The sequence below is a fragment of the Carassius gibelio genome, chromosome B24 (assembly GCF_023724105.1).
Source record: "Carassius gibelio isolate Cgi1373 ecotype wild population from Czech Republic chromosome B24, carGib1.2-hapl.c, whole genome shotgun sequence".
NCBI lineage: Eukaryota > Metazoa > Chordata > Actinopteri > Cypriniformes > Cyprinidae > Carassius > Carassius gibelio.
The window spans coordinates 8579498-8606039 of NC_068419.1; the positions used below are offsets into that span (position 1 = coordinate 8579498).

The 26542-nt window shown below is 35.4% G+C and overlaps 2 protein-coding genes across 14 annotated transcripts in view; one reads left to right on the forward strand and one right to left on the reverse strand.

The window, feature by feature from the left end:
- Positions 1-19761, forward strand: part of LOC128012829 (high affinity cAMP-specific 3',5'-cyclic phosphodiesterase 7A) — a 37101-nt gene extending 17340 nt beyond the window's left edge. For 3 of the 13 annotated variants that reach the window (XM_052595376.1, XM_052595382.1, XM_052595384.1), the window contains exons 2-13: positions 8838-8898; positions 12102-12191; positions 13578-13729; positions 13867-13930; positions 14140-14235; positions 15010-15110; positions 15209-15340; positions 15483-15574; positions 16045-16189; positions 16537-16633; positions 16713-16793; positions 17960-19761. In XM_052595376.1, coding sequence (XP_052451336.1) covers positions 8838-8898; positions 12102-12191; positions 13578-13729; positions 13867-13930; positions 14140-14235; positions 15010-15110; positions 15209-15340; positions 15483-15574; positions 16045-16189; positions 16537-16633; positions 16713-16793; positions 17960-18183 — 1335 coding nt within the window. In that variant the 3' untranslated portion in view covers positions 18184-19761. Of the gene's footprint in view, positions 1-8837; positions 8899-10991; positions 11037-11526; positions 11560-12101; positions 12192-13577; positions 13730-13866; positions 13931-14139; positions 14236-15009; positions 15111-15208; positions 15341-15482; positions 15575-16044; positions 16190-16536; positions 16634-16712; positions 16794-17959 lie in introns of all 13 variants that reach the window. The other 10 variants (XM_052595372.1, XM_052595378.1, XM_052595373.1 and 7 more) reach the window with 5 other exon arrangements.
- Positions 19762-19846: 85 nt separating this feature from the next.
- Positions 19847-25858, reverse strand: LOC128012831 (mitochondrial fission regulator 1). Its single transcript, XM_052595385.1, has 8 exons — positions 25620-25858; positions 25044-25119; positions 24855-24956; positions 23447-23574; positions 23152-23378; positions 22137-22344; positions 21875-22043; positions 19847-21787 (listed from the first exon to the last, which is right to left on the reverse strand). The coding sequence occupies exons 2-8, from the start codon at positions 25107-25109 to the stop codon at positions 21740-21742; spliced, it is 948 nt and encodes a 315-aa protein (XP_052451345.1). The 5' UTR covers positions 25110-25119; positions 25620-25858; the 3' UTR covers positions 19847-21739.
- Positions 25859-26542: the final 684 nt, after the last annotated feature.

Here is a 26542-nt window from a genome sequence, read left to right on the forward strand (position 1 = left end):
TTGAGTTGGAGACAGAGCTGAATGCAAGATTGTGCTTTATTGCTTTGGCTTTGGGATAAAATTTTGGCTTTGGGGTTTTGTTTTATCCATTAATTGTTGATTGGTTTATTTTGTAAAAAAAAATGTAACATATGAATCATTTAAAATACGATCAATCCCCCCCCAAAAAAGCAAAATTTGATACATTCTAAAAAAAAGTGCGTAAAAAAATATGCGCTTAAGTCAAGTTTTTATTTTAATTTTTTGCTACTTTTTTTTTTTTTACCCATAAGAAGACAGGCTAATGCATTATAATAGAAACACAATTAACAAAAGAATTCCTTGATGTACACCAAAAAAATCTTGAAGACCTCAACAGATCATGAGATTTGATAATGGAATTAACCAGCGAACCAATCTCATTGCATACCATCTCAAATGTTATTTTTATTTATTTTTTAAGATTTCTTTTTTTTCCTTTATTAGGATAGGACAGTTTCTAGAAAGGAAGCGAAGTGGGAGATAAAGAGGGGGGTGGGAAGGTCCGCAAGCCAGGACTTGGGACAACAGCTCTATATGTCGCCATGAGGCTATTCGCGCCAACCTCAAATGTTATTTTGAATTATTTTTTGTTATTTTGAAATGCCTGAGCCAAATTCTGTCATCAGAAAGATTTGGTAAAGATTTTTAGACAATTTAGACATTTGCCAAATGTTTGTTTCTAAACCTATATGTTTGAACATGCAGGTTTTTATTTTTATTTATTTATTTTTTTTATACAGTGTGGCAATTGCTGCACAATATCTATTTAAAAATGATGTTAAACCAACAAACTACGTTTAATAATCTGTAACAAACTAAAAAAAAAGTTGCTCCAACTAATGGATTTGTTGGCTTGGAACCAATTTATATAATATTTTTTGTTAAAATCCACAGCTATCATAGCACAAGCTAAATTTCCATTTAGCATGTATATTGAACAAGTTACTTGTCACTGGCATAAACACAGTCATTGCTAATAGTCAATGTAGTGTTTCTTTATTTCTTTCTTTATTTTCTTTTAAACATCATGCCAGCTTCTAAGGCTATATTCATGGCGAGAATAAAGTGCAATCAATCAAAGGCATTGTAGTGTTTACCTTCATGTGGTCTACTCCTCAGCACAATGGTAACTATGAAAACGTACAACATGCAGGTAACAGAAACTCTTTTAAATGTCAAACATACAGCATTAAACACTAATAGGTAATTTCCATCACACACAAACAAAAATTGAAATTGAAATTGATCTTCCTTCTGTCATTCTCCGCTCAGCATTCAAACAGCATGTCACTTTCAGCTACGACAGTCAGCATGGTAAAACTCTCTATCTAAGATGATATATTGCCATTATAATACCCGATGTGTACATAAAGGTCTGGGGATTCGCATAAAATGACATCTTGCTGGAATTCATTGCTCTCTAATTTCTCTTCTCTTTGTTTGTTCCGTGTGGAGTGCAGCGCGCTGTGACATATGTTGCTTCAAGCACTTCATTCTGCACCCTAGATGTGCATAAGCGCTGCGACTCTATGTTGCATCAAGTGCATTATTCTGCACCCTGGATGTGCTAAAGCCTGGCTCAAACGACAGGATTTTTTAAATCCTAACTGATTATGAAATCTGGCTGCAGCACACACATTAGGAGAATCTTCGCAGATTATCTTCCCTCAAATCTTAAACATGCACACACTACAAGATTTGAACATCGCAGTGCAATACACACTACAAGATATCATTAAGATTATCATACCAAAAGGAGCGTGTCACGTGATGTCATGCAGCAGTTTGTCACTGATATTTGTTTACATATGTTAGCTAGCATGCTAGCAGCTTTCTGCACTAACCCAGTGCATTCAAAACGGAGGCAGTTTTTACTCCAACGCTTCTCTTTCTCCTTAATGTTGTGATGGGTTTTCAACACATTATACAGACTGTCGTGTTTCTTCAAAATGTCAAGAAACAGTTTCCTCTGTTTTCACTATCCAATGGTGCCGTACATCAGCTGTTTTGCGCATTGGCTGTGAAAGTACTGATGTAATCATATAGCCATCATCATCCCGATTTAAATCCTAAATATCAAACACGTTTGATATTAATTGGGGCTGCCCTGATTTGTGTGCGAGCAGATCGGGAGGTGCAAGATTCGATCGGTGAACGCCTCACATTACCAGATATCCACGCCGAACAATGGGTCCGATCGAGGTGCTCGACAGGTGTTTGCTCCGATTCTCAGGAGGGGGAAATCGGACTAAATCAGGCAAAAAATCCTGTAGTATGAGCCAGGCTTACCACCTCAACATGCGCATGCGCTAACCTTATATTTACTCGGAAGAACCTTCGTCCAAGCAAACAGGGTCAGGGGAAAATGACATGTTAACATTTTTATGCAATATTCAAAATTAAATTAGCAACTTTGGAAGAAAATGTAGCTGATTAATATGCAAATAGAAAATAGCAGCAAATCTCCTATCTATTGTGCATTGGATTATTCATTTTTTTGACTGATTTGATTTGATACTTCTCCAACAAAAAAAATACAAAACAAACAACAAAAAAAAAAGAGTAAATTCTCTCTGCTCTGTTTTACATGTTACAATATTTTCCATTTTATATTCTGTTGCAAATCTTGGCTGGCTTTGGCTATGGACAGCTAACCAGCCAATGTATTTGAACCTTTTTCAGTTTCTGCACTTAAGTCTCATGTAGTTACGTCTCAATTTATAGACATTTACCAGTGCTGTTCTGATCTCAATGATTATTCAAATAAATTAAAAAAGCTATTCTTGAAATCTTGTTTTTGTCAGGCAGTCCATGCGGTAAACAAAGAGGAACAAAGTGCTGAATAATTTTCCCACTGCCTTTTTCCTGGATTAGTTTAAAGGAAGTGGTGATGGCGTTTCCTCCTGTTTGAAGGCCTCAGTCGAACCTCCAGTGGGAGACAGTGGTGTGGAATGGAGTCCGCTGTGGTTGTGGCGTGTTACTGTGAAGTCTCTCGGTGAATTGATTGGGCTCCATCTCTCTTCACACAAGCCCTTAACTTGTTTCACATTTAAACGCTGTGTCAATAATTGGCTTGTAGGCCTGCTAACCTGTTCAAATAGATCCCTCAAAGCATTGCTAAAATTCCTCAAGAGCTTCATAAAAGGTGGTAATCGTGCCTTATACCACCATCAAAGCAGTCCTTGAGTTTGTGTATCAAGAAATACATAATTTAATCAGCATTTGGACATATAGATTTGTTAAATGGTGGTTATCAGGTGGAGTCGGTGACATGAAGGTTGTATGAAAGCTTCCAAGGAATGGGAATCACTAAACTTAAAAAAAAAAAAAAAAATGTATCATAGTTCCTCTCAGCAAGGCACTTAAAGGGATGGTTCATTCAAAAATGAAAATTCTGTAATTATTCATCCTCATGTTGTTCCAAACCTGTGAGACCTTCGTTCATCTTCGGAACACAAACTAAGATATCTTTTTAATGAAATCTGAGAGAACTCTGGCCCTAGATCGACAGTAATGGTAGTTACACAATCAAGGTCCAGAAACGTAGCAAGGAGATCGTTAAAATAATCCATGTGAATCAGTGGTTCAATCGTAAATTTACAAAGCTGCGAGAATACTTGTTGTGCACAAAGAAAACAAATAATGACTTTATTCAACAATTCGCCTCTATACCACCATTTTGGGAGTATCCCTCCCATACATAAACAACCTACGTGGATATGTAGGTTACATTCAGATTAAAGCAGAAACCGCGACACAGAACAGCATACGTTGTTTATGTAGCACTTACCTATTCTATTGTATTCTTGGGGGGGAAAAGCATAGCTACGTGTTTACATGGTGCTATAGGGTGACGCTTAGGAGACAAATTGTTGAATAAGGTCATTATTTTTGTTTCTCAATCTATTATCAGCTAAAACCAATAAATTCAAAAATGTCTGATAACCGATATGGTCCATTACAAATCTTTACAGTGACAGTGAGACAAACAATGCTGAAAGTGTAGATGGAACTCCCTTAAAAATAGCATACGTCAAACATTTGACAGCTACATATTAAAACTACGTAAATGGTGACAGCTGTTGTTTGTCCACATTGTGAAACCAAACGAATCACAATGGTCCATCTCGTAAACAGAGTTAACACACCCAGGATTCATTCTAGAGATTAAACTTGGAATGTTTTGCTTTTATGTCATTGTAGATCGATGTTCTCACATCTCATTTTTTGACTGCTTATCATATCATGAGAGTGTGCTGTGTTTTATTACAATTAGATGAAGCCATTAATTTACATTGCAAATGCCTGGTATCATAGTGAAGTATCATTGCGGTATCATTGAGACACGAGATGTTGATCGTCTAAATAGTTCAGCTGAACATGATGTCTCAATGAGGTATTTTAAGAAATCTCAATGAATGACATATGAAAGAATGAATTGTTGAACAAACTAGCTGGATGGGTTTGAGTTTCAGGTTCATCTGAGGCTATTGAGAGTTGTGTCAGATGAATGCAACAGTGTTTAGACAACTAAGAATCTTTTGACCAAATATAAATAAAACTGAACACAATCCGGTTGTTAGTGCATTGGATTATTACATATTTTGGCAATATATATATTGGCAATATTTAATGGAATATATGTAAAAAAAAAAAAAAAAAACATTTTTATACTTTTTTTTTATACTTTAAAAGTCTAGTAATCTCTGCTTTAATTAAAACACCTTTTACTACTTTTCCACTTTATTGGATGCAAACGTTTGTCTGGGTTTGGTGTTTAGACCAAGTAATGACTAATGAGTCAAAACTCTTTCAGTTTGTGTAGTTAAGTTTCAATTAGTCTTGAATAATACGCATTCACCCATGTTAGTCTTGACCTTGTATCTTTTTAACGGTTTAAAACCCTGTACCGAGGCATAAAATCTAGACTGAGGTACATTGTAAGCTGCAATATGTTCAACAGAATATTATTAGTATTTTAGAGACTGTTCTAGTTAATAAGGTATACTGTAAGTAAAGGTCCTTCAATGCACACAATTTAATGTTTGGTTAAATATTTAGACAAATATTATTAGCTTATATTTGTAATAAGTTATTTTATATAATTACCCAGTTTTCATTATTTATTATTTGTCATTATTTATTAATGCTGGTATACTTTACAATTATGCTGGTATTCTATTGTTGTTATTTAATTATTTTTTTTTAGCTAGTCATTAATCTGCTCTCAAAAAAACAATTAGCAGTTTGTAGTGGATAAAAGTTGCCATGAAAGGCTGAGTGGAGACTGACGTTTGTTTTTGTCTGTTGTCAGCTGAATTCACAGAACTGTTTTGTTATAAATGTAAAATCAGCCTACCTGAAATTTTTTTTGAATCTCTGCTGAACTCCCAATATTGTAAATATTTTTTTTTAGTTTGAGCCTCTAACAACCTCACTGAAAGTCAGCAAAACAGCACAGACCGTCACGCCTCGCTGGCACAAACTGGCATTGGTCTCTCCAAGAAATTCAACTCCTCCGTTCCCACTCAGTGTTCGGCTGCGCTGATGCCGCTCGTGTGCTGAGCCCATATGGGCACGGCTGGGTGGTTTGTCATGCCCCGCTCAGCCCCCTGGTAGAAATTACTCACACGCAAAAACACCAAGTAATGTGTGTAAACACTGAGTTTGTTGATACTAAAATACTGTCGCAGCAATAGCGGATGACTCGAGTCTCATTTTTCACAGGCTTGATGGTAGTTATTACTGATAGGAGATTTCAAAATTGAGGGTTACTGCAAGGTGCAGTTGTTTCTGTAGCCTGTATATTCACTTAGCAGTTTTACAGTTTATCTGTTCCACTGGTTATTAACTTAACACAAAGCACTGCCATCAGTTAAGGCCTGTTTTCAGGCCCAACATTAATACCCTGACCGAATAATGCCCGCCTGCAGATTACCAAACCCTCTGCCTTTCATTTTTAATAAATGCACTTGCCACAAGATTACATGAGCATATTGTACTATAATCATCTATGCAGTTGCATAGACAGACAGACAGGAAAGCTACAGTACTATTAAGAGCTTTAGGGACTTAGGACTAAAAATGCTGTAAGATGAGGATTCTGTCAAAAAATTACGTCATAAATGGATTTTCTTATAAATTAACTTCTAATAACTAAATTAAATCAACACTTGGTGTTACCATGCTTTGTTTTTAAAGCAGCTTTGCCCACGGTGCATTTGCCATTGCCACAGTTTTTATAACAGTCGTTATGTTTCTACATTTCATTCCAGAAAAACTGAATGATGTTGTGATCAGATCTCTGTGTGGAACATATATAAATATTTCATTCATATACAGATAATATAAATAAATAAATTTTTATTTATTATATAGAAATACATTTACAAGTGTATGTATGTGTGTGTGTATATATATATATATATATATATATATATATATATATATATATATATATATATATATATATATAAATAAATTACCAAAAACATTATATTTTATTAAATATTGCTAAAAATATTTTTTTAAATATAGGCATTTTAAATATAAATATTTACTTTAAAAGTCTCTATATATTTCTATAATTTTTATTGTATTTTTTACTTGCATTACATTTTGAAACAGTTGCTATATGAACAAATTGGACGGAAAAAAAACAGAACACACAAGCAGAGATATTGTCACAAGGTTGAGATGTTCTTTGGCTATTATCGCCCATCTTTAGTGACAGCCCTAGTTTTGTGCATTTGCAGTTTTATTGGGCAGAGGCTCGAGGCGCGAGAGGGCTGTTAATGGATAAAAATCAAGTATGCAAATTGGTTCAGTCCATTGACGTCAGAGACTGAATTGTATGCCATCTGGGGACACCCTGACCAGCCATCTAAAAGCTGCGCTCAAGTGCTTGTCTTTGTCTGCATTTGCACAGGTTCTTTTTGGGAATATGGTGGCACAAGACGTTCCAGGTCTTGTGTTTTCACACCGAACCTTTCTATGCATCATATTCTCCTTGTGATTTTAAGTTCACGTGGATGAGTACTTTACTGAAACAAAGAAAATACAACAGCGAAAGCTGGAATGCTGTCATCTAGTTGTGTTTTGTGCTAGCAGTGTCAGTAACATCTTAAAAAATAAGCCTGTGCTTCCTACCTTTAAGGAACAGCCAGTATGGAAACTACGTGTTCGGCACACAAAGGCCTCTTTCGAGTGTTGTGGTCATAGAAAGCTCCGCCCACCATTCTGGGACAGCCAGTCACACTCGCATCTGCATAATGAGCAGTGGTGCGAGTATCTGTTCTTGAATTAATCTCTGAATGGCCTAGTGTGGATGTGTAATAGACAGGAGAGCAGATAACACTGGACAGATGATGCAGGTTTAATTAAGTGAAGCAGACTTCTCCACTCCAGCTTCCTCCCGCTGCTGGGAAATTGCTGTGTGTGTGTGTGTGTGTATGTGTGCGTGCATGCGTGTGTGTGTGCGCGCACTGGAAGCAGCCCTTCAGCATGTCTGTTTCTCTCACGTGAGTATAGTGAGATTGTGTTTTTAAGTCACAGATTGACCAGTCACTCAAATAAGAGGAGTTTAGGACAACTAACACACTCTTTTTGTTGCGTGGCTACTTGAATAGTTACATAAAAAACTTGAAAAGGAGGCCTAGTGATCTGATATTTGTATCTTTTTTTAAATATATTTTCTTTATCTTAATAAAAGGGTGTTAAGGAATGCATTATTTATTTTTAGATATTTAGTTGTGTATGATCATTTGCCCTATTTACAGTGAGATTATCTGTCATCTAACATTTCTTGAAAGTTAATCTTTAAAAATAACAACAGTAGCCATGTTAAATGTAAATATGAGCAAATAAAAAAATTGCAAATATTATTTTTAAATATTACATTTAATTTAAACAGTATTTTTTATTTAGAGAAAATAATACAATATTTTAATATCTCCTATTTGTCAGTTTTTATCAAATAATATAAATATAAAATAATTAAGGGATTATCAATATCAGTCTGAGTTTTAATATCTGTTGATCCCTAAATATGGTTATTAGCATATTTATAGATATGTACTAATGTTGGTGTTTTTTCATACTTTACTTTTTAATATTGTGGCGTTTATTCCTTATTTTATGTAGTTAATTGAATTTATGCTGGTTTTATTTTTTATTTATTAAGACAAAATAATACAGGATTTCACTATCAGTGATTTTCAGGTTTTTATAAAATAATCTAAATATTAAGTAATTCATATCATAAATCTCTTCATCCCCAAGTGTGTTCAAAGGCATATTTATAGATTTTTTTATCATTATGTTGGTGTTGTACCAAGTTTTACAAAATGCTAATATATTTACCATGTTATTTGTATAGTACCCCAAGCTACTTCAATGGATGCTTTCTATTCTCACAAGTTGTCTTCAAGATCGTGCGTTCATCTTTGGATTGTTTAGTGTGGATTGTTTATCTATGTACTTGAAAGACATTTCCCTTTAAAAGCACATTTTCCTCTTAGAATCCCATTGACTCTGTTAAAAAATGTTTAGTATAAAAGCAATTTACAAATATTGGTTTTCATTAGAAGGTTCCAAAGAACAGATCAAAACATGAAAAAGATTTCTAAGAAAATGAGCAATAAAGGACTATTAGGAGCTGAATTGCTTTCTTGAAATTGTGGTGGTGTTTTTTTTTTTTTTTTTTTTCAAGTCTTATTTGAATGTAGACTGCTGAGCATTTGGCTTGTATATGAGTTTTTCCCGCGTGTTTGAGTAAATGCAAATACTGACGTTTGTGTGCATCTCTTCCCCCGCAGAGACGTGGAGCAATCTCCTATGACAGCTCTGATCAAACCGCTCTGTATATTCGCATGCTAGGTAAGCATCATCTTCTCTGCTTAATGCATGCACGCACACACACAAACACACACACTCAACCTGTAAGCAAATTCATACACAGAGTAGATGTACCGCTCTGCACTGGAAGTTACCAAGCGCAGCATATTATACAACAGATTGTGTAACAGAGAGGATGGAGAGCCTCAACCATCAGTCAAAAAGCCTCTGATAATCTCTTCATTACATCCACAGCTTAAGTCATTCCTCAACTGGGAATTGCTTAGCGTTTCTGTGAATTTTCCTTTGATTTAATACTTATCAAGCCTCGACTCGGACTGATTGCTGACCCCAGGGACCTCCAAGAGTTTTATCTGTGCCCCTTTTGACTTCATAAGACAGCACTGAAAGATCTGACAGGGCCTGATGTTTAAACATTGCGTACGAACAAAATGCACATTGAAAAAGCACTTATTCAGTCTCATGTTGGATTAACAAAGGAATCAGTTAAGATTTATGCCAAGGTTCCTCAAATCTTGCCCTGGAGGGCCAATGCGCTGCAGAGTTGTGCTGCAAACTCACTGAACTGTGATTTTCTAATGATCCTGAAGACATTGATTAGCAGGATCAAGTGTGTTTAATTAGGGTTAGAGCTAAAGGTCTGCAGGGAAGTGGATCACGTGGGCCAGATTTGAGGATCCCTGGTTTATGCTAAGTCATTGTTTTTTATCAGGAAATTTTAATTACGGGTTAAGTGTATTTAGAGATTTTATGGAAAACTAGAGCAGTTTATTACTCTTTCATCAACACGGGTGAAATTTACAACCTGCATTTGTTTTTAATTTTTTTGTTTCTAGTATTGTGAAATGCAAAAGTGTCACAGGTGGTATAGATTCCAAAATGCAATAAAACCAGTATTTTATTACTATTTTGTTATTTTTGTAGTTTTTATTAATAGATATTGGTCACTATTGGATATTTATCGTGCTGTTGGATTTTTTTTCTTTTTTCTGATTTAAGGAGATAGTAATAGAGTGCAAAAGTTGGGTTTCTGAAGTAAAAGCTTCTTTTTTTTTAATGATAACTAACAAACCTTTAAAGACAGAGCTGTTGTGAGGTTTTTAAAATAATCATGTACCAATGGAATATATAATAAAAACTACATTACCCATGATGCTGTGCAGGACAATGGCACCAATCACAGAGCAGCAAATCATGCAAGAAGGGAATATTGAATATTTGTGTATATATGGATGTTTTCTTAAAAAAAAAAAAAGATATATATTGTTTCTATAGATGTAATTACAAACTTAAAATTTGTAGTTTTAAATTTCACCATAATTGTCATTCGCAATGGTTCATGGGATTGTAGCTGTTCCCCTCACTTAAGCCATTAAGTTCAAGCCATTAATCCTGCATGTTTGTCTTTTTGTCTGATTTTCAAATAAGTTTTTTTTTTTTTTGCTACAAATGAGAGTTAATGTTTCAGCTGGTTGGCTTGGTTCATGGCTTATGAGGCTTTAACAAGACTTTTAAATAAATCCTTTTGGGGAAAAAATGAATGGGAAAAATACTTTCAAAACCAGTGCTGCTAAAAAAGTTGGCAGGCACTATTGCACTACAGTTTACAGTTTATATGGTTTATGGCCAAAATGTAACCCTTTGAGAGTACTTTGTCTTTAAGAGCGCATGTTAAAGACATAGCATGCAATTAGCCTTTTTTATTGTTTTTAACTGTTGTATAGATTTATCAGCCATTCTTCATCAATAATCTGAAAATAGTTATCAGTATATAATATTGTGCAGAATTTCAGTATCTGTGCATGAAACCTACGTAAATTTTATACATGAGGCCTGTGATCTGTGCTGTCAGAGATTTTACACAACAGTGTACTAAGAAGGTGGTGGTTCCACATTAGATCCGTTTAAATGACATTTACACCAATTCATCACTTCCCAATCACACTGACTGCTTTGCTTTCTGTCACTGTACCATGAATTAGTAAAACCCAAGAACATAATAACCACCTGGAGTCTCTACACGTTCAGTAACAAGCATGTAGCCAACAACCTAGTAAAGCTAAGCCTGACCTAATATTTGATCGTAATTTCTTTTTTTTTGCTTTGTTTTTAAGCTGTGACAAACAAAACAATCAAACCCTCATTCGTGTTTACACCAGGTATGAACCAACACATCTCACCAGGAGAGACAAACCCGCTCACTCGCTTTCACGGCCTTTCCCTTTAATAACTTTTCCGCACCATTCCTCCTTAAAGACCTGCGTCAGAGGGCACTGTCTAATCAGCGGCATTTCTCACATTACAATGTCTTCTAATAATATTAGTGGGTCAGGAGATGCGTACGAGAGGTTTGGCGCAAAAACAGAAGACGAGAGCGCACTTTTGGTTTCCATGATGTGGTCTTGCTTCCTCAACCTGCGCGGCTTTTCTTCTGCATCTCTGTTTTAGTTTTTTTTTTTTTGATTTTTTTTACTTTTTTTTCTGATTCGCTTGCTGCATGTGCTACACTCTTGTACGTTCGTTCCGACTCTATGATTTTTTTTGTTGTTGTTGTTGTCGTTTAGTTTTGAAACTCATGTCTGTCTTTTTTTATTTATTTGAATCGTGTTTTTTATGTAATTGTAATTCACAGTTTTGGTATTTTGATAGGAGCTTGTGTAATATTCAAACAGCTGTTTTCAAGTAAGTAAATATACTGCTGGGAGGCTATTTTAATATTTGTTTATTGACTTATTTACACGCACATGACGTATTTTTAACTGCACATGAATTCCAATCAGTAGTCACTGACATGCTGGCGGCTGCCATTACTCAGTAAAAGTTTATGCGTCCCCCCTCCTTCTCCCTGTCCATGCAAATACACGCACACACACAGCCAGAGTTTGATGAAAAGGCCTATTGAATGACTTTTGAACAGATGTGACTTTAGAGCTTTGGCCAGCCTCGTTGAAGTCCCTCTGATTTCCTCTCCATTCTGTCCTGGGCTGAAGCACAAGCTTGTCTTTCTTCCATGCGTCCTCCTTTGCTCCTTGCCGTCTGAATACTAATGCATAAGTCCCTCTGGCATGGCGATGCATGGTCTGTTCCCTGTCCTCACCTTTCCCCCCCATCCGTCAGCAGTGTGTGTATGTCTGTCTCTGTCCCCCTGTATCCAGGCCTGTAACCTGCTGTGTGTTGTGTTTGCTTACAAATATCTTGAGGACTTGTGTGTTGATGCCTTCTAGGAGATGTGAGAGTGAGAAGTCAGGTAGGCTTTGAACCTGAACGAAGAGGCTCGCACCCGTACCTGGGCGTCGATTTCCGCACATTACACTGTAAGTACCCAAATTAGCACTCGCACACATCCCTAGCTCTGTAGCACAATAGAGCCGCTTTGTATCAGAGGTATTTTATCATGGTTATTGAATATGTTTAAAGCTTTGAACCAAATCAACAAACTCTGAAAATAATTCTTGAAAATGAAAAATTCGACCATTTCGGGATGAGCTATTAGACTCTGAATGAAGCGGATCAGTTTAATTTGAAAGTATTTTCTTTTTGAAAACATCACTATTGTCTTTTATGTTGTAAATGTGCTGTCACAGTAGAGAATTATCAAAAAAGTCACTTTCAAACCTGTCAAAGTGGCAAATACACTTAAACACGAGCGAAATCCGCACAAGAAGATTTTCTGCAGTTTCTCAGAACTCCCAATCCTGCTGATTCCTATTGAAATTAAATGGATTTTACCAGAAAAATGTAATGGGGTTAATGATCCAAAAATTTAAATTTCATAATTTACTCAAACCTGTTTAAGTTTCTTTCTTCTCTTGAACACAGTATAAGATATTTTGAAGAATGTTGCTAACCAAACATTTGACGGCAGCCATTGACTTCCATAGTAGTAGCTTTTTTTTCTCAATAAAATAATAAATAAAAACACTGGTAGGTAGTTATGTTTTAAAAGCTCTTATTTTTTTACATATAAAATGTATTTTGTATACTATATTTTGCTCCTGGAGGACTGAGAATGTCACTTAAGAAATGAGTAAAGAATTAAATTCTAAATGTAATAATTTAGAAAAATATTAAATTCTAAAAAAATAAAAAAAACTATTCATTTAGTTAAATACACATTAAACCATTTTTTATATGTCAGTTTGAAAGTAATGTCTATTTACATTTTTATTATTTAAAAAAAAAAAAATCATAAAATGGTTTATTTTTTAAGTGGCGCTTCTCATTCACCCTTATGTTTGTTATCTGTTAATATATTCTAACCTAATTATATTAAAGACGTTTTCTCCAGTTTTCATAGTCTCTCTGTCTGTGTTGATCTACCAATGTGGGTGAGCTGAATTCAGGAAAACGTACAGTTAGCACATGAAAAGATTTATTGCTCTTCTGTTGTGGTGAAATGAAACCCTGTTTTAAAGACTCTCTCCGGACTGGTTTTGCCTTTTGTGCTTCAGTCAGGCGTGACCCCTCGTAGGCTGCCTGAGCGCCACAATCACAACGATAGCAAGCGAAGTTTTAAACAGCAGGGGCTCCAGTCAGTGAGGCTGGGGGTGGATCTGGACATGAACGAAAGCCAAAGACACTAAAAGCTTCTAATTTGAAAAGCAATTTCAGCTTAATTGCTGTGGATACTAATTTTAAGTGGCATTTTGCATCATGGAATTTCCATGTCCTCTTTCTCATGCGTGTGTGTTTGTGCTCAGCCCGTGCTGAGTCAGCAGGGTCGATTCCAGCTCGGAGGATCCGGAGGCTCTTTAGTTTCCAGCGACACCTGCTTTCGTCCCGTCTGCTGCGAGGAGCGCCACACCTCAACCCCCTCCACATCCTGGACGAGGACTACTGCGGTCAGGCCAAGGTATGGCACCACAAACGCACTTTGTGATAAAACCCTGGTGACTTTAGTTTGTATTGAATATTCAACATTTGCAGTATGAATACATAACACATGGAGTTATTGATTTTTCATCTGTTCTCACCCTCATTTTCTCCCAGTGTATGCTTGAAAAGGTTGGAACCTGGAATTTTGATATATTCCTCTTCGACAGACTTACAAATGGTAAATATTTATTGATTTCTGTGTGTGATTATGTGAGATTTGTAGTACTTTAGCTTCACTATATCAAGCCACTTTGCATAAGTCCACTTCTCATTCAGTTGTGGTCAACTCTGCCACCTGCTTGTTGCATCGTGTCTGTGCAGAAATGAGGATGAAGCTTTGCCTAGCCAAATTCATCCTTCCTCTTAAATTCTTTGTTGTTTTTGAAGGAAACAGTCTTGTCTTCTTGACATTTCATTTGCTGAACCAGTATGGCCTCATTGAGCTCTTCCAGTTAGACATGGTTAAAGTGCGTCGGTTTCTAGGTAAGTGTTTTTCTTGTTTATGGATGAAATTAACAATTCATTCTTCTCTTATTAATGGTATTTTAAAAGCATAGTTTTATTTTATTAAATACGCTTGATTAAAACGATGCAAAAATGCTAAATGTATGAATGTATATGCACTTATTTTAAACATTTTAAATTCAGACTATTGTAATTACTTTATAATGTCATGTAACATTTCAATGAAATTTCAGTCATTTCAAACCTCAAATGTTTCACAACAAAAGAAAATAGTTAAAATATATTAGTATTTTGTATATATTAGTCCAGATTTACTTACATTTCATCCTATTTTATAATTAGTAGTAGTATTTGTATTATAATAAACTTAATTATTACTGTTATTTTTTATTTGCTTGCTTTTAGAATGTATTTAGCTTTTTTGGGAAAAATGAAAAATACTCATTTACAAGAATTTATAACATTTACAAGAGGTATAAATTTCACCATGAACATATAATATTAAATTGTAAAAGTTGCTTGGAAAACCATCTCAAAAACCTTAAACAGCGAACTTTTACATGACTATGATTTGAAACATCTGATCAACTCATCTGAATTATTTGTATTGTTATTACAATATATTTATTGTAATCCTAAAATGTATTTTTCAGTTCCCTAAACAGATGGAGGTTCTGCATGCCTGACTGAGAATGAAATTAGTTGTTGATTGTCATCATATATTTAAATGATTATCCGCAGCCCTAATACACTGACTGTACTAAACTTGCTGAATTACTTGAAATGTTTCAGTTCTGGTTCAAGAAGATTACCACAATCAGAACCCTTACCATAATGCAGTCCATGCTGCTGATGTCACCCAGGCCATGCACTGTTACCTGAGAGAACCCAAGGTGATTGTCCCTTTATTAAATGTACCGTAATTGACTTTTAATGTTTACATGTAGACTTACAGTCGTCTCTTTGTTTGTGTGTGTGTGTGTTTCCGCAGCTCGCTGAGTCCCTCACATCATTCGACATCCTCTTAGGGTTGCTGGCTGCGGTCACACATGATCTGGACCACCCTGGAGTCAACCAGCCTTTCCTCATCAAAACCAACCATTACCTTGCAGCTTTGTACCGGGTTAGTGCGCCGTCCAATGGGATTTAAGCACATCATTAGCTCCACAATCCTCTTTATGTTCTGAGTAAATTACTGTATTTGTAAACATGTCAAAGTCAATCGGCACTGGTGTGTGTGTGTGTGTGTGTGTGTCGCTCTGTAGAATACCTCGGTTCTGGAAAACCATCACTGGAGGTCTGCAGTGGGTCTGCTCAGAGAGACCGAACTCTTTTCCCATCTTCCTGCGGAAGACAGGTCTGTCTCTTCACTTCTTTTTAGCCTAAATTTAAGTTATGACTTATTACTCTACAAGCAAGTCATTTTCTTTTTCTTATTTATTTTTATAACTAATTTAATTATTTATTTTAATGATATTTTTTCCTTTATTATTGTTATTATTATATTCTTTATTGACTCAGTTTTAGGACGGACTTTTTTGCCAAGTGGAAATACTTATTTATACATTCTAAGAATTATACATTGCAATTATTAATTATAAGCTATAACAATTAGTTTTTTCAACTCACTTTTCCTATGAACTTTTTAGCAAAATGGAAAAATACTTGTATTTACTTGTATTTAATTATTTGTAACAATTTATTACACTTACAATAATTATAAATGTTATAATCAATTTATAAAAAGTAAACTACTGTCTCTTTAAGACTTTTCTATGTAAATGACCTCTGTTCTGATTGACTGTGTTTAATTGGTGTCTCTAACAGTCTGGGTATAGAGAGGCAGCTGGGGTCGCTTATTCTGGCCACAGATATCACCCGACAGAATGAGTACCTGTCCCGCTTCAGGACACATCTGGATGAGAACGACTTGTGTTTAGGACACGCTTCTCATCGACATTTCGTTCTGCAGGTGGGAATGTGCAATTTAGTATTAGTTTCACTAAAAACAAACATTATGTAGTTTATATAAAGTTTTATTTACAGATTATATGCCAGCTTTGACTTAAAAATAAAATAATACATTTGACGTTTGCTTTAAAAACAAAGAGGGGAAATAATTGTAAAATTATAGATAAGAAACGAGTTACATTTATTAATATATAATTTTAATTTAGTTGATTTTGAACTCTATAAAGCTGTCTATAATGTACTTGAAGTTTGCGATGTCCAGATTTTAAGTGCAAGGGCTGCATACCATATTTTTTAATAAAGACAGACACTTTTCGGCTCTTAAGACCAAATTGACATGTGTTCCAGATGGCCCTGAAGTGTGCAGATATCTGTAACCCGTGTCGACCGTGGGAACTCAGCAAACAGTGGAGTGAGAAGGTCACAGAGGAGTTCTTCCACCAAGGTAGCCAGTTCTCATGATGATCATGTTCGTTCACTGTGTTCAGAAACTAATCTCTGTGCTCTGCTGTCGTCTTATTCAGGAGACATTGAAAAGAAGCATAAACTTGAAATAAGTCCACTGTGTGATAGTGAAGCCAACACCATAGCCAGTGTTCAAATCGGTAAGAACCAGGACATTCTCATTTCTGAGCTCACCCTGAATATAGGAGGAAAAGAAAAATTACGTATTGTATGTATATTGATTTAAGACACTTGTTTTTTCTGACACTGTTTTCAGATTTTGAAGTATTTTGTTTCAGTAGTATTATCTTCTTTCAGACGTGCAGAAAGAAAATATCCAAAATACACATTTAAGTGTTTGATATATTTCCCAGTTTTATTCTTATCTATATCCTGAAGGTTTTTACTGAATGGTTTGTTCATATATCGATTGATTGATTTCTATAACATTTCATTCCTGAAAACATGGTGAAATTTTCTGGGTGTTGAAAGTATTTTCTAATTTATAGATGGAAAAAAAGTTATTTACCTACTATTATTATATTCACTCAGGCCAAGAGCTTGCACGAAAACAATAAGCGGTTTATCGCTTGACCCAATCAATTCAGTCATAACCAGTCATATCTAATCATATCGCAATGGAGACATTGCTTCCTCTCATGTGACTTTCCCCCATTCATTCTCAGTTCCCCCTCACTAAGCCTAAGGCGCTAAGAGGTCTCTGTTGTAAGTCTATGGACTGAGGGGAGGCAAGCCTCCGCTCTAATTTTAGCTGTGTCGCTGTTGGACAGTGTTACTTTATAAAACGACTTTTAGACTTGTAATGTCTTATTTAGTAATATTTGAGTTTTTTTTTTTTTATACGTTTTATAAGGAGAAATGAGGAAATACACACATATACAGTGTTTGTCTTTTTTTGTTGTTTATATAATAGTTATAATTATCATTAAAGTACATTTTATTTTTGATTTACATCTTAAATTCAATAAAATCCCTTCTGTTAAACCTTTAACTCTAATATGTCAACTAAATGAACTTTGAACCTGTCTTTATCCAGCGTTCAGATTACTGTACTGGAAGTGCATGCAAATGAGTGCATATTTAATTAGATAATAAAACAATTAAACAATTTCAGTCACTTGTAATACTGTACTGTAGTTGTACTGTGATAAAATACAGTCTCTGCCCTTTTTTATAAAATTATAATACAAATAATATATAATAATAATAATAATACTGCAATATGAAATAATGATATTATAATTTTTTTTATAAAGTCTGCCTGATATAGTGATCTCTGCTTCAGATTCTCTTTCTCTTTCACCAGGTTTCATGACTTATGTGGTGGAGCCTCTGTTTGCCGAGTGGGCGCGCTTTTCAGACACGCGGCTCTCTCAGACCATGCTCGGCCATTTGGGCCTGAACAAGGCCAGTTGGAGTGCCATGGATCCCGAGACATCGGGGAGCTCCGAGGAGGGGGAATCCGAACCGGGCCGTCCCACAGAAGAGCCCAGTTCCAGAGCCTTATCTCAGGGAAGCCAAGAGACATGACACCCCAGCGCTCGCAGAACACCTCTACTGCCCTCAGCCAAACATCTTACGTCACCCTTGAGTTGCTCGCCACCCATCTCCAACCAACCACTGATGATTTCTTTTCTTCTTTTTCGTTCGTTCGTCGATTTAATTTATTTAATTTTAAGCGCTCATTTACCCTTAAACATAGAGCAATACATAGATACCTCATTTGGCTACTGCTGCAATTTTGGTTTCTTTTAATTATTGTGATATTTATTTAAGCTTATTTGTTTAGTTTTTCTTTTTTCTTTTGGGCGTTACTAATTCAACTCTGATGCTTTGATTAAAGACTGTAAGGGAATGTGGGGTAGGAAGGAACCCCCTCCGATGGCTTTAAAGTGCCATTTTTGAAACATTGAATTGTTTTGAAAGTCATTTGAAACCCCTTGAGTATTTAAAGGAGAGGTTTTTTACAACCACACCAAGAGACAATGTGTGTGAAACCGAATGTGTGCGAGCATGTTTGTGTGCGAGTGTGTGCCAGTGCTTCTGCAAATCAATCTTCCTCCTTGTGTACAAAAATACAAATGTGAAGAGCCCAGTCCTTTTGCTGCCTCTGAAGACTGTTTACACATGTTGTTTCTAACTGAATCATGTTCGTTCTGTGATAATTGCCTTTTAAGCACAGATGTGAAGAACCACTTTTTTTTTTTTCTCTCAAAACCTACTGCTGATGATCAACAAAATCTGTCAGACTGCAACCCCATCGGCAAGACGCATCAGATGTCATACGAATGCCATTTGTGCTCCATTGCATCTTTCTCTCCCCTGTATTTCAGACAATTGAAGGAACGACGCGTGGTGAAAGGTGGCAGAGATGAACCCTTTTGACCATGGAAGAAGGATTAATGTCACGGGACATGTAGCTGAACGGACTCTCCATGGATTTTGCTCAGGGTTTCACCGACCTGCTTATTTCGGAGAAACAAGGAAGTAAAGGTGCCTTTTATAGGTAGCCACCACTCCTCTCTTTCTCTCTCTCCTCTGTATTTTGTAAAGAAAGATAAGTCCTTCTCAGAATGTCTCAAAGCCACTCGTCTCTTCGGAAGACTGCTACACAATGCCTTAAAACTATGCACAAAGCTAAGTGACCAAACCAGCTTTCGTTTTCATTTTAAACTCATCCCATCGTCTATTTAGTGCACTGTCTGACCCTTTACCTTTCTGTTGTGGAGAAACCTTTTTTTTTTATTTTAAGGAGGAGAATTGGTTTAATGATTTGATTTTTAACATTAAACATTCCATTATTCCGTATTGTTTTGGATTCTGTACAGAACGGACAGTTGATTTTTTTTTTTTTTTTGTTCTTCTCTTGATACTTGGAAAGGGAAGAGGTGCTTTATTTTAGGTGATTTGTATATTTGTTGTAAGTGCTGTAAGACTGTTGATTTAAGAAAAAAAAACTGTTTACTGTAAAACTGTAACAGCCATTTTGGGGAGACGACCTATGCGTCAAGCCATTTTGTAAAGGCTTTGCCGTATAACCTTTTGATACATACTTGTTGCAGTTGCATTTTTGATGAATAAAACTTCACAAAATATTTCTCTACTGCATGGCATGAGCTCATGCTGTTCTATATGTTCAAATGTAACAAAGTAGAAACCACATTACAGAAATGAAAAGGCAATGACTGTTTTAGGTTTATTCAAGAAAGTAAAGTCATTTCAAATCGGTTCTGTAGTGTGAAATAAAATCAACCCATTTACATAAATCATCACAGTTCATAATAAAACTAGAAAGACATCTCTGACAGAAGATTCCCTTAAATTCTGAGGTACACTTCGTATGTGCTGGCCATTAAATCCAGTTTGAAATGAGAAATCCTGTACTGTAATATAATGCGAATGCACTGACTAATGGTGCACAGAAGACATTTTAGATATATGTGCAAACATACAAACCTTTTAAGGTACAAACACTTGTCAAAAATTCTGCTGATAGACTGAAGTCAGCACTGGACTAGAGATAACAAGCTTGACGTAACAGATAAACAAAACTACATTATTTAAATGATTTATTAAACTGGTTAAATAACTAAATGACTTCCAGACCATAATCATGGAAATGTTCCAACATAATAAATTAGAACCTATAAAGGCTTTTAAATTAGTGAGCAAATACTACTGAATGACAGCACCATCTAAACCCTATTTATGATGATTACAAAAGTGTGGTTCATAATTGCTAGTGGTCACATGTCAGAAAAACCTGAAGTTCCTAAAGTTATCAGTAGTGGGCGACAGGCCAAGGCCGATATTTGGCATTTTGCAAATATCTGCATCGGCCGATGAGTTTTTCTGCTTGGTCAATGTGTTCTAGGCCGGACTTTTATTTTGATGGCGCTGAGAGCGGCAGCGCCTGAACACACAGTGCTCACATTCTCCCTCTCGTTCATCATTAACAGTTCGGTCTAATACGGATAGAAGTCGGTCTAAACAAAGCAATTAATTAATTAACGTAAACAAAAATTATTACGATTGCTTTTATATTATTAGTAATAGGCAAACATAGTACTTTTTTCGTTTGCCGTCAGCATTAAGCAAATATGCATTTGTATCATTAAAACAAATATTTTAATGACTAATGAACATTTATTTTCACAAACTTCCAAATCCATCTGTGAGATCTTGTGAAGTGTGCATTTTTATCCAGCATGACTGTTGGTCTCAGTGATGTTTGGTCCGTGTGAATTGAATGCTTTAAACTCGTGATTTCAAATTATACTATGCTTTATGCATTTGCCCACTGTCATATTCATGTCATGTTCACTGTGTGGTTTATGTAAAATGAGTGTTACCCTGGCTTTATTTGAAAAAATATGATTCCCAATGCACACAAAATTCCCAGAATACTGAGTGCCCTGTTGGTTACAGTGTTTCCTTCCTTTTTAATTATATTTTTATTAAATATTTATTCATTTGTGAAAAATACTTTGTCATCTAAAGTATTTTATTTGATTGTATTTTAATTTTTCAATTCTTTGCAAATTATTTAAAATTTCTTAAATATGAATTAAATATTTAAAAAATAAATACATAAATATCGGCTCCCCTGCTTTCCAAAATATTGGCTTTCAAAAAAAAAAAAACTATATCGGTCGACCACTACTAGCAACTATGAATTAAAAATACACATAATATTACTGATAAAGAACAATCCATACACTTTGGTGTTTTGAACATTATCCCTTCAAATATGAGGAATCAAACAAAGTTGAATACTTGCACTGTTGACCTTCAACAGATCCAGATAAATCCACATATAAAAATCATACATGAAACCAAAAAAAAAAGAACACATTTCTCAGATAACGGGCATTAATGATGGAACTGGCTGCGGTACAAGATGTATTGATAGAGATTAACTTTACAAAGTTCGGGAAACCAGATTGACTGCATAGTGTTTAGCATTTGCATGCTCACATAAAAGAACACTAACATTTTGAGGGCCAACATGAAAAGTTAGCCGCTTATTGAAAATTAAAAGTCATCAGGTTAACTACATGAACCTGCTCAGATGAGTAGCTCCATCCTAGCACAGTTTCCTCCTTCCATTTGACTTTAACATATGTTGGCCAAACTACAAAAGAAATGGCACAAAATGACTATGGCACTAAAACAAAATACGTGAGAGATCATTTTTTTCAAGAAATAGAATTTCTCTTACCGGTGGTGTTTCTACGTGGGTGTTATTCTCAGGGGCTGGCAAGTTAAAGTTGGCATCACATTCGCTGTCGTTCCGGTAGCGGTGAGAGAACTTGCATTTCAGGGCCTCTGCGATTAATGCTGCAGCATCTGTGGGCTCAACAGGTCTTGGTTTCGTATCCTCTTGATGACTGGGAACGAAAGGATAATTGAACCTTCCTGCTAAGTGTTTATGATGAGGTTTGAATGTCATCACGGTCCAGATTAGGCACTATAACATTTACCTCTTAACTGAGCGCAGCTTCACTTTCCCAATGTCTTTCAGTATGTCTAGCATGTTGGGAAGATCTGGCTTTTTAGGTCCAGAGTCCAGTACGGTCTGCTGCTCTGCCTTTTTCCCACGCTGCTCTCGGATGAGGTCAATGGCACAATAGCTACTCTGCATGCCAGGGGCAGGACACGGAGGAGGTGGAACAGGAGTCATTGGTGGAGCTTGGGGTACGGGGGGACCACAAATTGCAACTTTAAATGGGTAAAAACGACCAATACCAAAGTATTTACTAGCAGAGTGCTATTTTATGTCTTTTGCAAGAACACCAACACTTTGCAAGCAAACGTGTTGAACATGCCTACGTGTTGAATATATTTGGGGCATTAAGAACAACTAACCATATTATTGTTAAATTTTTGTAAATAAATGACTATATGTATATATATATATATATATATATATATATATAATGTTTGCATGTATCAAAGTGAGTGGGATTCATTCATTTTCACTGTTAAATATAAATAAAAATATTAAAGCAATATTTCCATTTATACAAATAAAGCTGAAAAAAATGTAAGTTTTGTGAAGGTAAATCTATGACCTTTTTAGGTCTTCATCACAATTTATGATTATAACAAGAACAAATATCTGCCTACAGGGTGAAAAGAGAGATCTTCAAAGAGAGATTTTATTAAGGGAAAGTTATTTTATTTTTCTTACCCATTGACAGATATTTATTCTTGATTTGAGCATGAACCTCCTTAAATTAGATACATTCATTAGAAAACAAGACTTTATATATTCATTTTGCATCTCAGGTAAATGTATCTTGATTTTTTTTTTTTTTTTTTTCTTTTTAAATGCATGCAACATGTAATATCATAAATTTAAGACTTTCGGCCTTGATTCTTTGAGACCTTTTAAAACTACAAAATATAATGTCAACTACAAATATCAAAACAAAAGCTACGTCAAAATACTAAAACGGTATATACACATAATACTGAAGTGGCACTGCAAATAACCTGTGGATTGTGCACTTTGCTCCTGTGCCTGAACGATCTGTGCAATTTGCGCTCTTAGTTTGGACAGCTCAGTTTCCAGAGCACTGAGCTTCTGAATGGCTTCATCGTTGATGATCGTCTGACTCTGTGGCGCAGATTCAACCTGGTGCAAGCTGGGTAATGACTGCCGATGTCTCAGGGGTTTGCACTGCTGGGTGCGAAAAAACAACCTAGAATCTGCCTCAAACCTGCAGAACAAATGATAATTACAATATCCAAATTTCTCTTTTCTAAATCAATTTAGAAATATTTTTACCTATTCCTGCCAGCACCATCGCTCTCTCCTCTGTCAATCCAGCCCACATCAGCAAGTGTGGTAACAAGTCCATTTGGCCCATTTGAATTGTTGAGGAAACTCGCTCCTGCAGCGAATAGATGAAGCTGCTAAACGACCCAAAGACAGTTTAAAGGACAGTTAATACACTGAACAAAACTATAAATGGAACACTTTTGTTTTTGCCCTCATTTATCATGAGCTGACCTCAAACATCTAAAAAAAATCTAGAAAAGCAAAAAGCTGCACATTTTAGAATGGCCTTTTATTGTTGCCAGCCTAAGGCATACCTGTGCAATAATCATGCATCTTGATATGCCACACCTGTGAGGTGGATGGATTATCTCTGCAAAAGAGAAGTGCTCGCCAACACAGATTTAGACAGATTTGTGAACAATATTTGAGAGAAATAGGCCTTTTGTGTACATAAAAAGAGTCTTAGAGGTTTGAGTTCAGCTCATGAAAAATGGGGGCAAAAACAAAAGTGTCGCGTTCATAGTTTTGTTCAGTGTAATTACAAAACCTGCTCAGGGCGCTTTACAAGTCTCACAACAACGACAAACAAAGCCCCACAGACACTCAAGCACTCAAACGATGTCAGAACTACAGCAACAGAGCAAGCACCAAATGTTTTCACAACCACAGCAAAGAAAAACGCAACAGAGAAACCGGTTTAAACATTGCCTAGCAAATAATGAAGCAATTGGAACATTACAACAGCATTCAGCTCCTTTATCAAAAGTAAATCAATAATAATGCCAGTATTTTATAAAAATACTTATTTTTAAGCAAAACATTTTTTTAAAGAACTCTTGGCCTAGATTTTTCAATAATGAGAACAGAGAACTGACCTAAAGCAGATATGCTGCATTCCTGACATACAGGACAGCTGGAAGGAAGGGCAGAGAAGAGAGAAACAGAGACAGTAATGAAAGTTTCAAGGTGAATTTAATGTCATCATATACTTTTGTTGTAAAGGTTAGATGGTAGGGAAAGGCTAGACAAGATATTGTGAGCTGAAACCTGTCCTTGTGATTCATGATCCATGTTTATTGTCAGCACACTGATGTAATCAAAGCAGAACAGGATAGAAATATCATGACATGGGAGAACTGAATAATGAAAAGCCAAGAATGGAGAATGTTAAAGGTTTTGAGAGGCAAAAATACAATAAAAGTGGAAAACACTGATAATAATGGAATGAAAATGAATGAAGACTACCTGAAAATACTAATATAGAAAACATAAAAAGACAAATATTTAAAAACATAACAGGCATTCAAAATCATTTGTAAAGATCCTTTGAATTGGCTGTTGAAAGAATGACAAAAAGTTTAGATATTCTTTTATGTTTCTGACACATTTGATTGAACAAAGAGTGGTATTTTACCTGAAAATGGACACGAGGACAAGGTGCTAAGGGAAGATTTGTGGCAATTCTTCTGACAATACTCCTGGATGACCCATAGGGCTTTAATGATGATCCTATAGCCTAAGAGAAATATAAATATAATCATTCTTCTAATCACAGGATGGGTGCATGATAGAAATGTACATATTATTCTGTGTATGAACTTACCAGGTCCATTTCTATCCGTCTATGATTTCCACTCATCTTGTTACTTGACTTACAGATCTGTCTCATCTATAAGGATCTGTGGATCAATGATCATCTTAAGAAAAAAAAAAACCTTGAAAGAATCACTTTTTCACTTATGCTTTTAAAATAAGATCTTTAAGAGTACCCTGGTTTTCCAAATTAAAACGTTATGAACCCTGTAAACTGTCAGTCATTCTCATATAGCAGAAGAGCATCTCTTACAAACGTCTCTCCTCAACTCCTTCCTACTTTCCTAAACAGTCACTATGTGGCAAACATTGTACAAGATGCTCATTTTACCAGAACACACTTAAGTACTAAACATTTTGTAGTTGTTTCTTCGTATCGCACCTGAGTGTTTGTCACCAACGTTAATAGATACCGTAAACAGAAGACTGACGTTAGTGAACTATCTACAAACTTTAATACAAAAAGGTTAAAGGCGCTAAAACCCAAGCATTATTATTTAAGTGTTGTATTAAACGCTCTGTTAGTTGTTTACAAAAGTTGTCGCGATTTCTAATTTGATATTACAAGAAAATATCAATGTTTTACCTTGTAAAATACAGTGTAACAGATTTCCAGTGGGATCCTGGCTGTGCTACGCTAACCATAGACAGTAAAAGAAACTATCCAGCGCTTACCTGTGTTGTTTTCCACATTGCGGGATCAGTCGTTTGGGAAAAACGGCGGGACTTAACATATTGGCCAATGGGGTTTCAGAATATTCCAACAATGGGTGGGTTCTATGAGTACGGAGTCAACCACTTGTTTAGAGTAGTCATAATTGAGTTGTGACTCACACACGCAAGGCATGCAGGAACGCATCCATGGAATGGATTTGCTGAATTTCGGTTTAAAAATAAGACCGTTTAAAAATAAGACACTTTATGTTATTACTTTATTTTTGTTTAGTTTTATATTCAGAAATAAAAATCTCCATCTTAAAATATGTTTATTAACTTAAAAATGTTTTATAAAGGACAATACTATTTATAAAGGACAATTTATTTATTTATTTGCCATTCTATTTATGCATTGTACTGGCTGACGAAAAAAATGCACAATGAGAAATTGTTATTCACGTTTCTCCTGAGCTAGACCATCTTTATCTGTTACTCTACATGAGAGGAAATACGTTTTTATGTTTCTTTTCTATATCAAATAGTTTTGTTTTGTCATGTATTGCTTTGTCATGTATTGACAATTCATGTAATGTTATGTATTTTAGTAGGGACCCAATAAATAAAATATATTAATAATATTTTTTACTTGCTTCATGGCTCTGCTGCTGTATGTATTGTCGCAATAACATGAAAACAATAGCCAAATAAACAAATACTTTAGATTTGGTTGAGATTTGCTTAATTCTATGATAAGTATAATAATAATAATAATAATTCTAGAATTTGCGTCTATGATTCATATATTTAGATTGTATATATCACGTTGTCTCTTAGTAAAACTATTTCTAATTG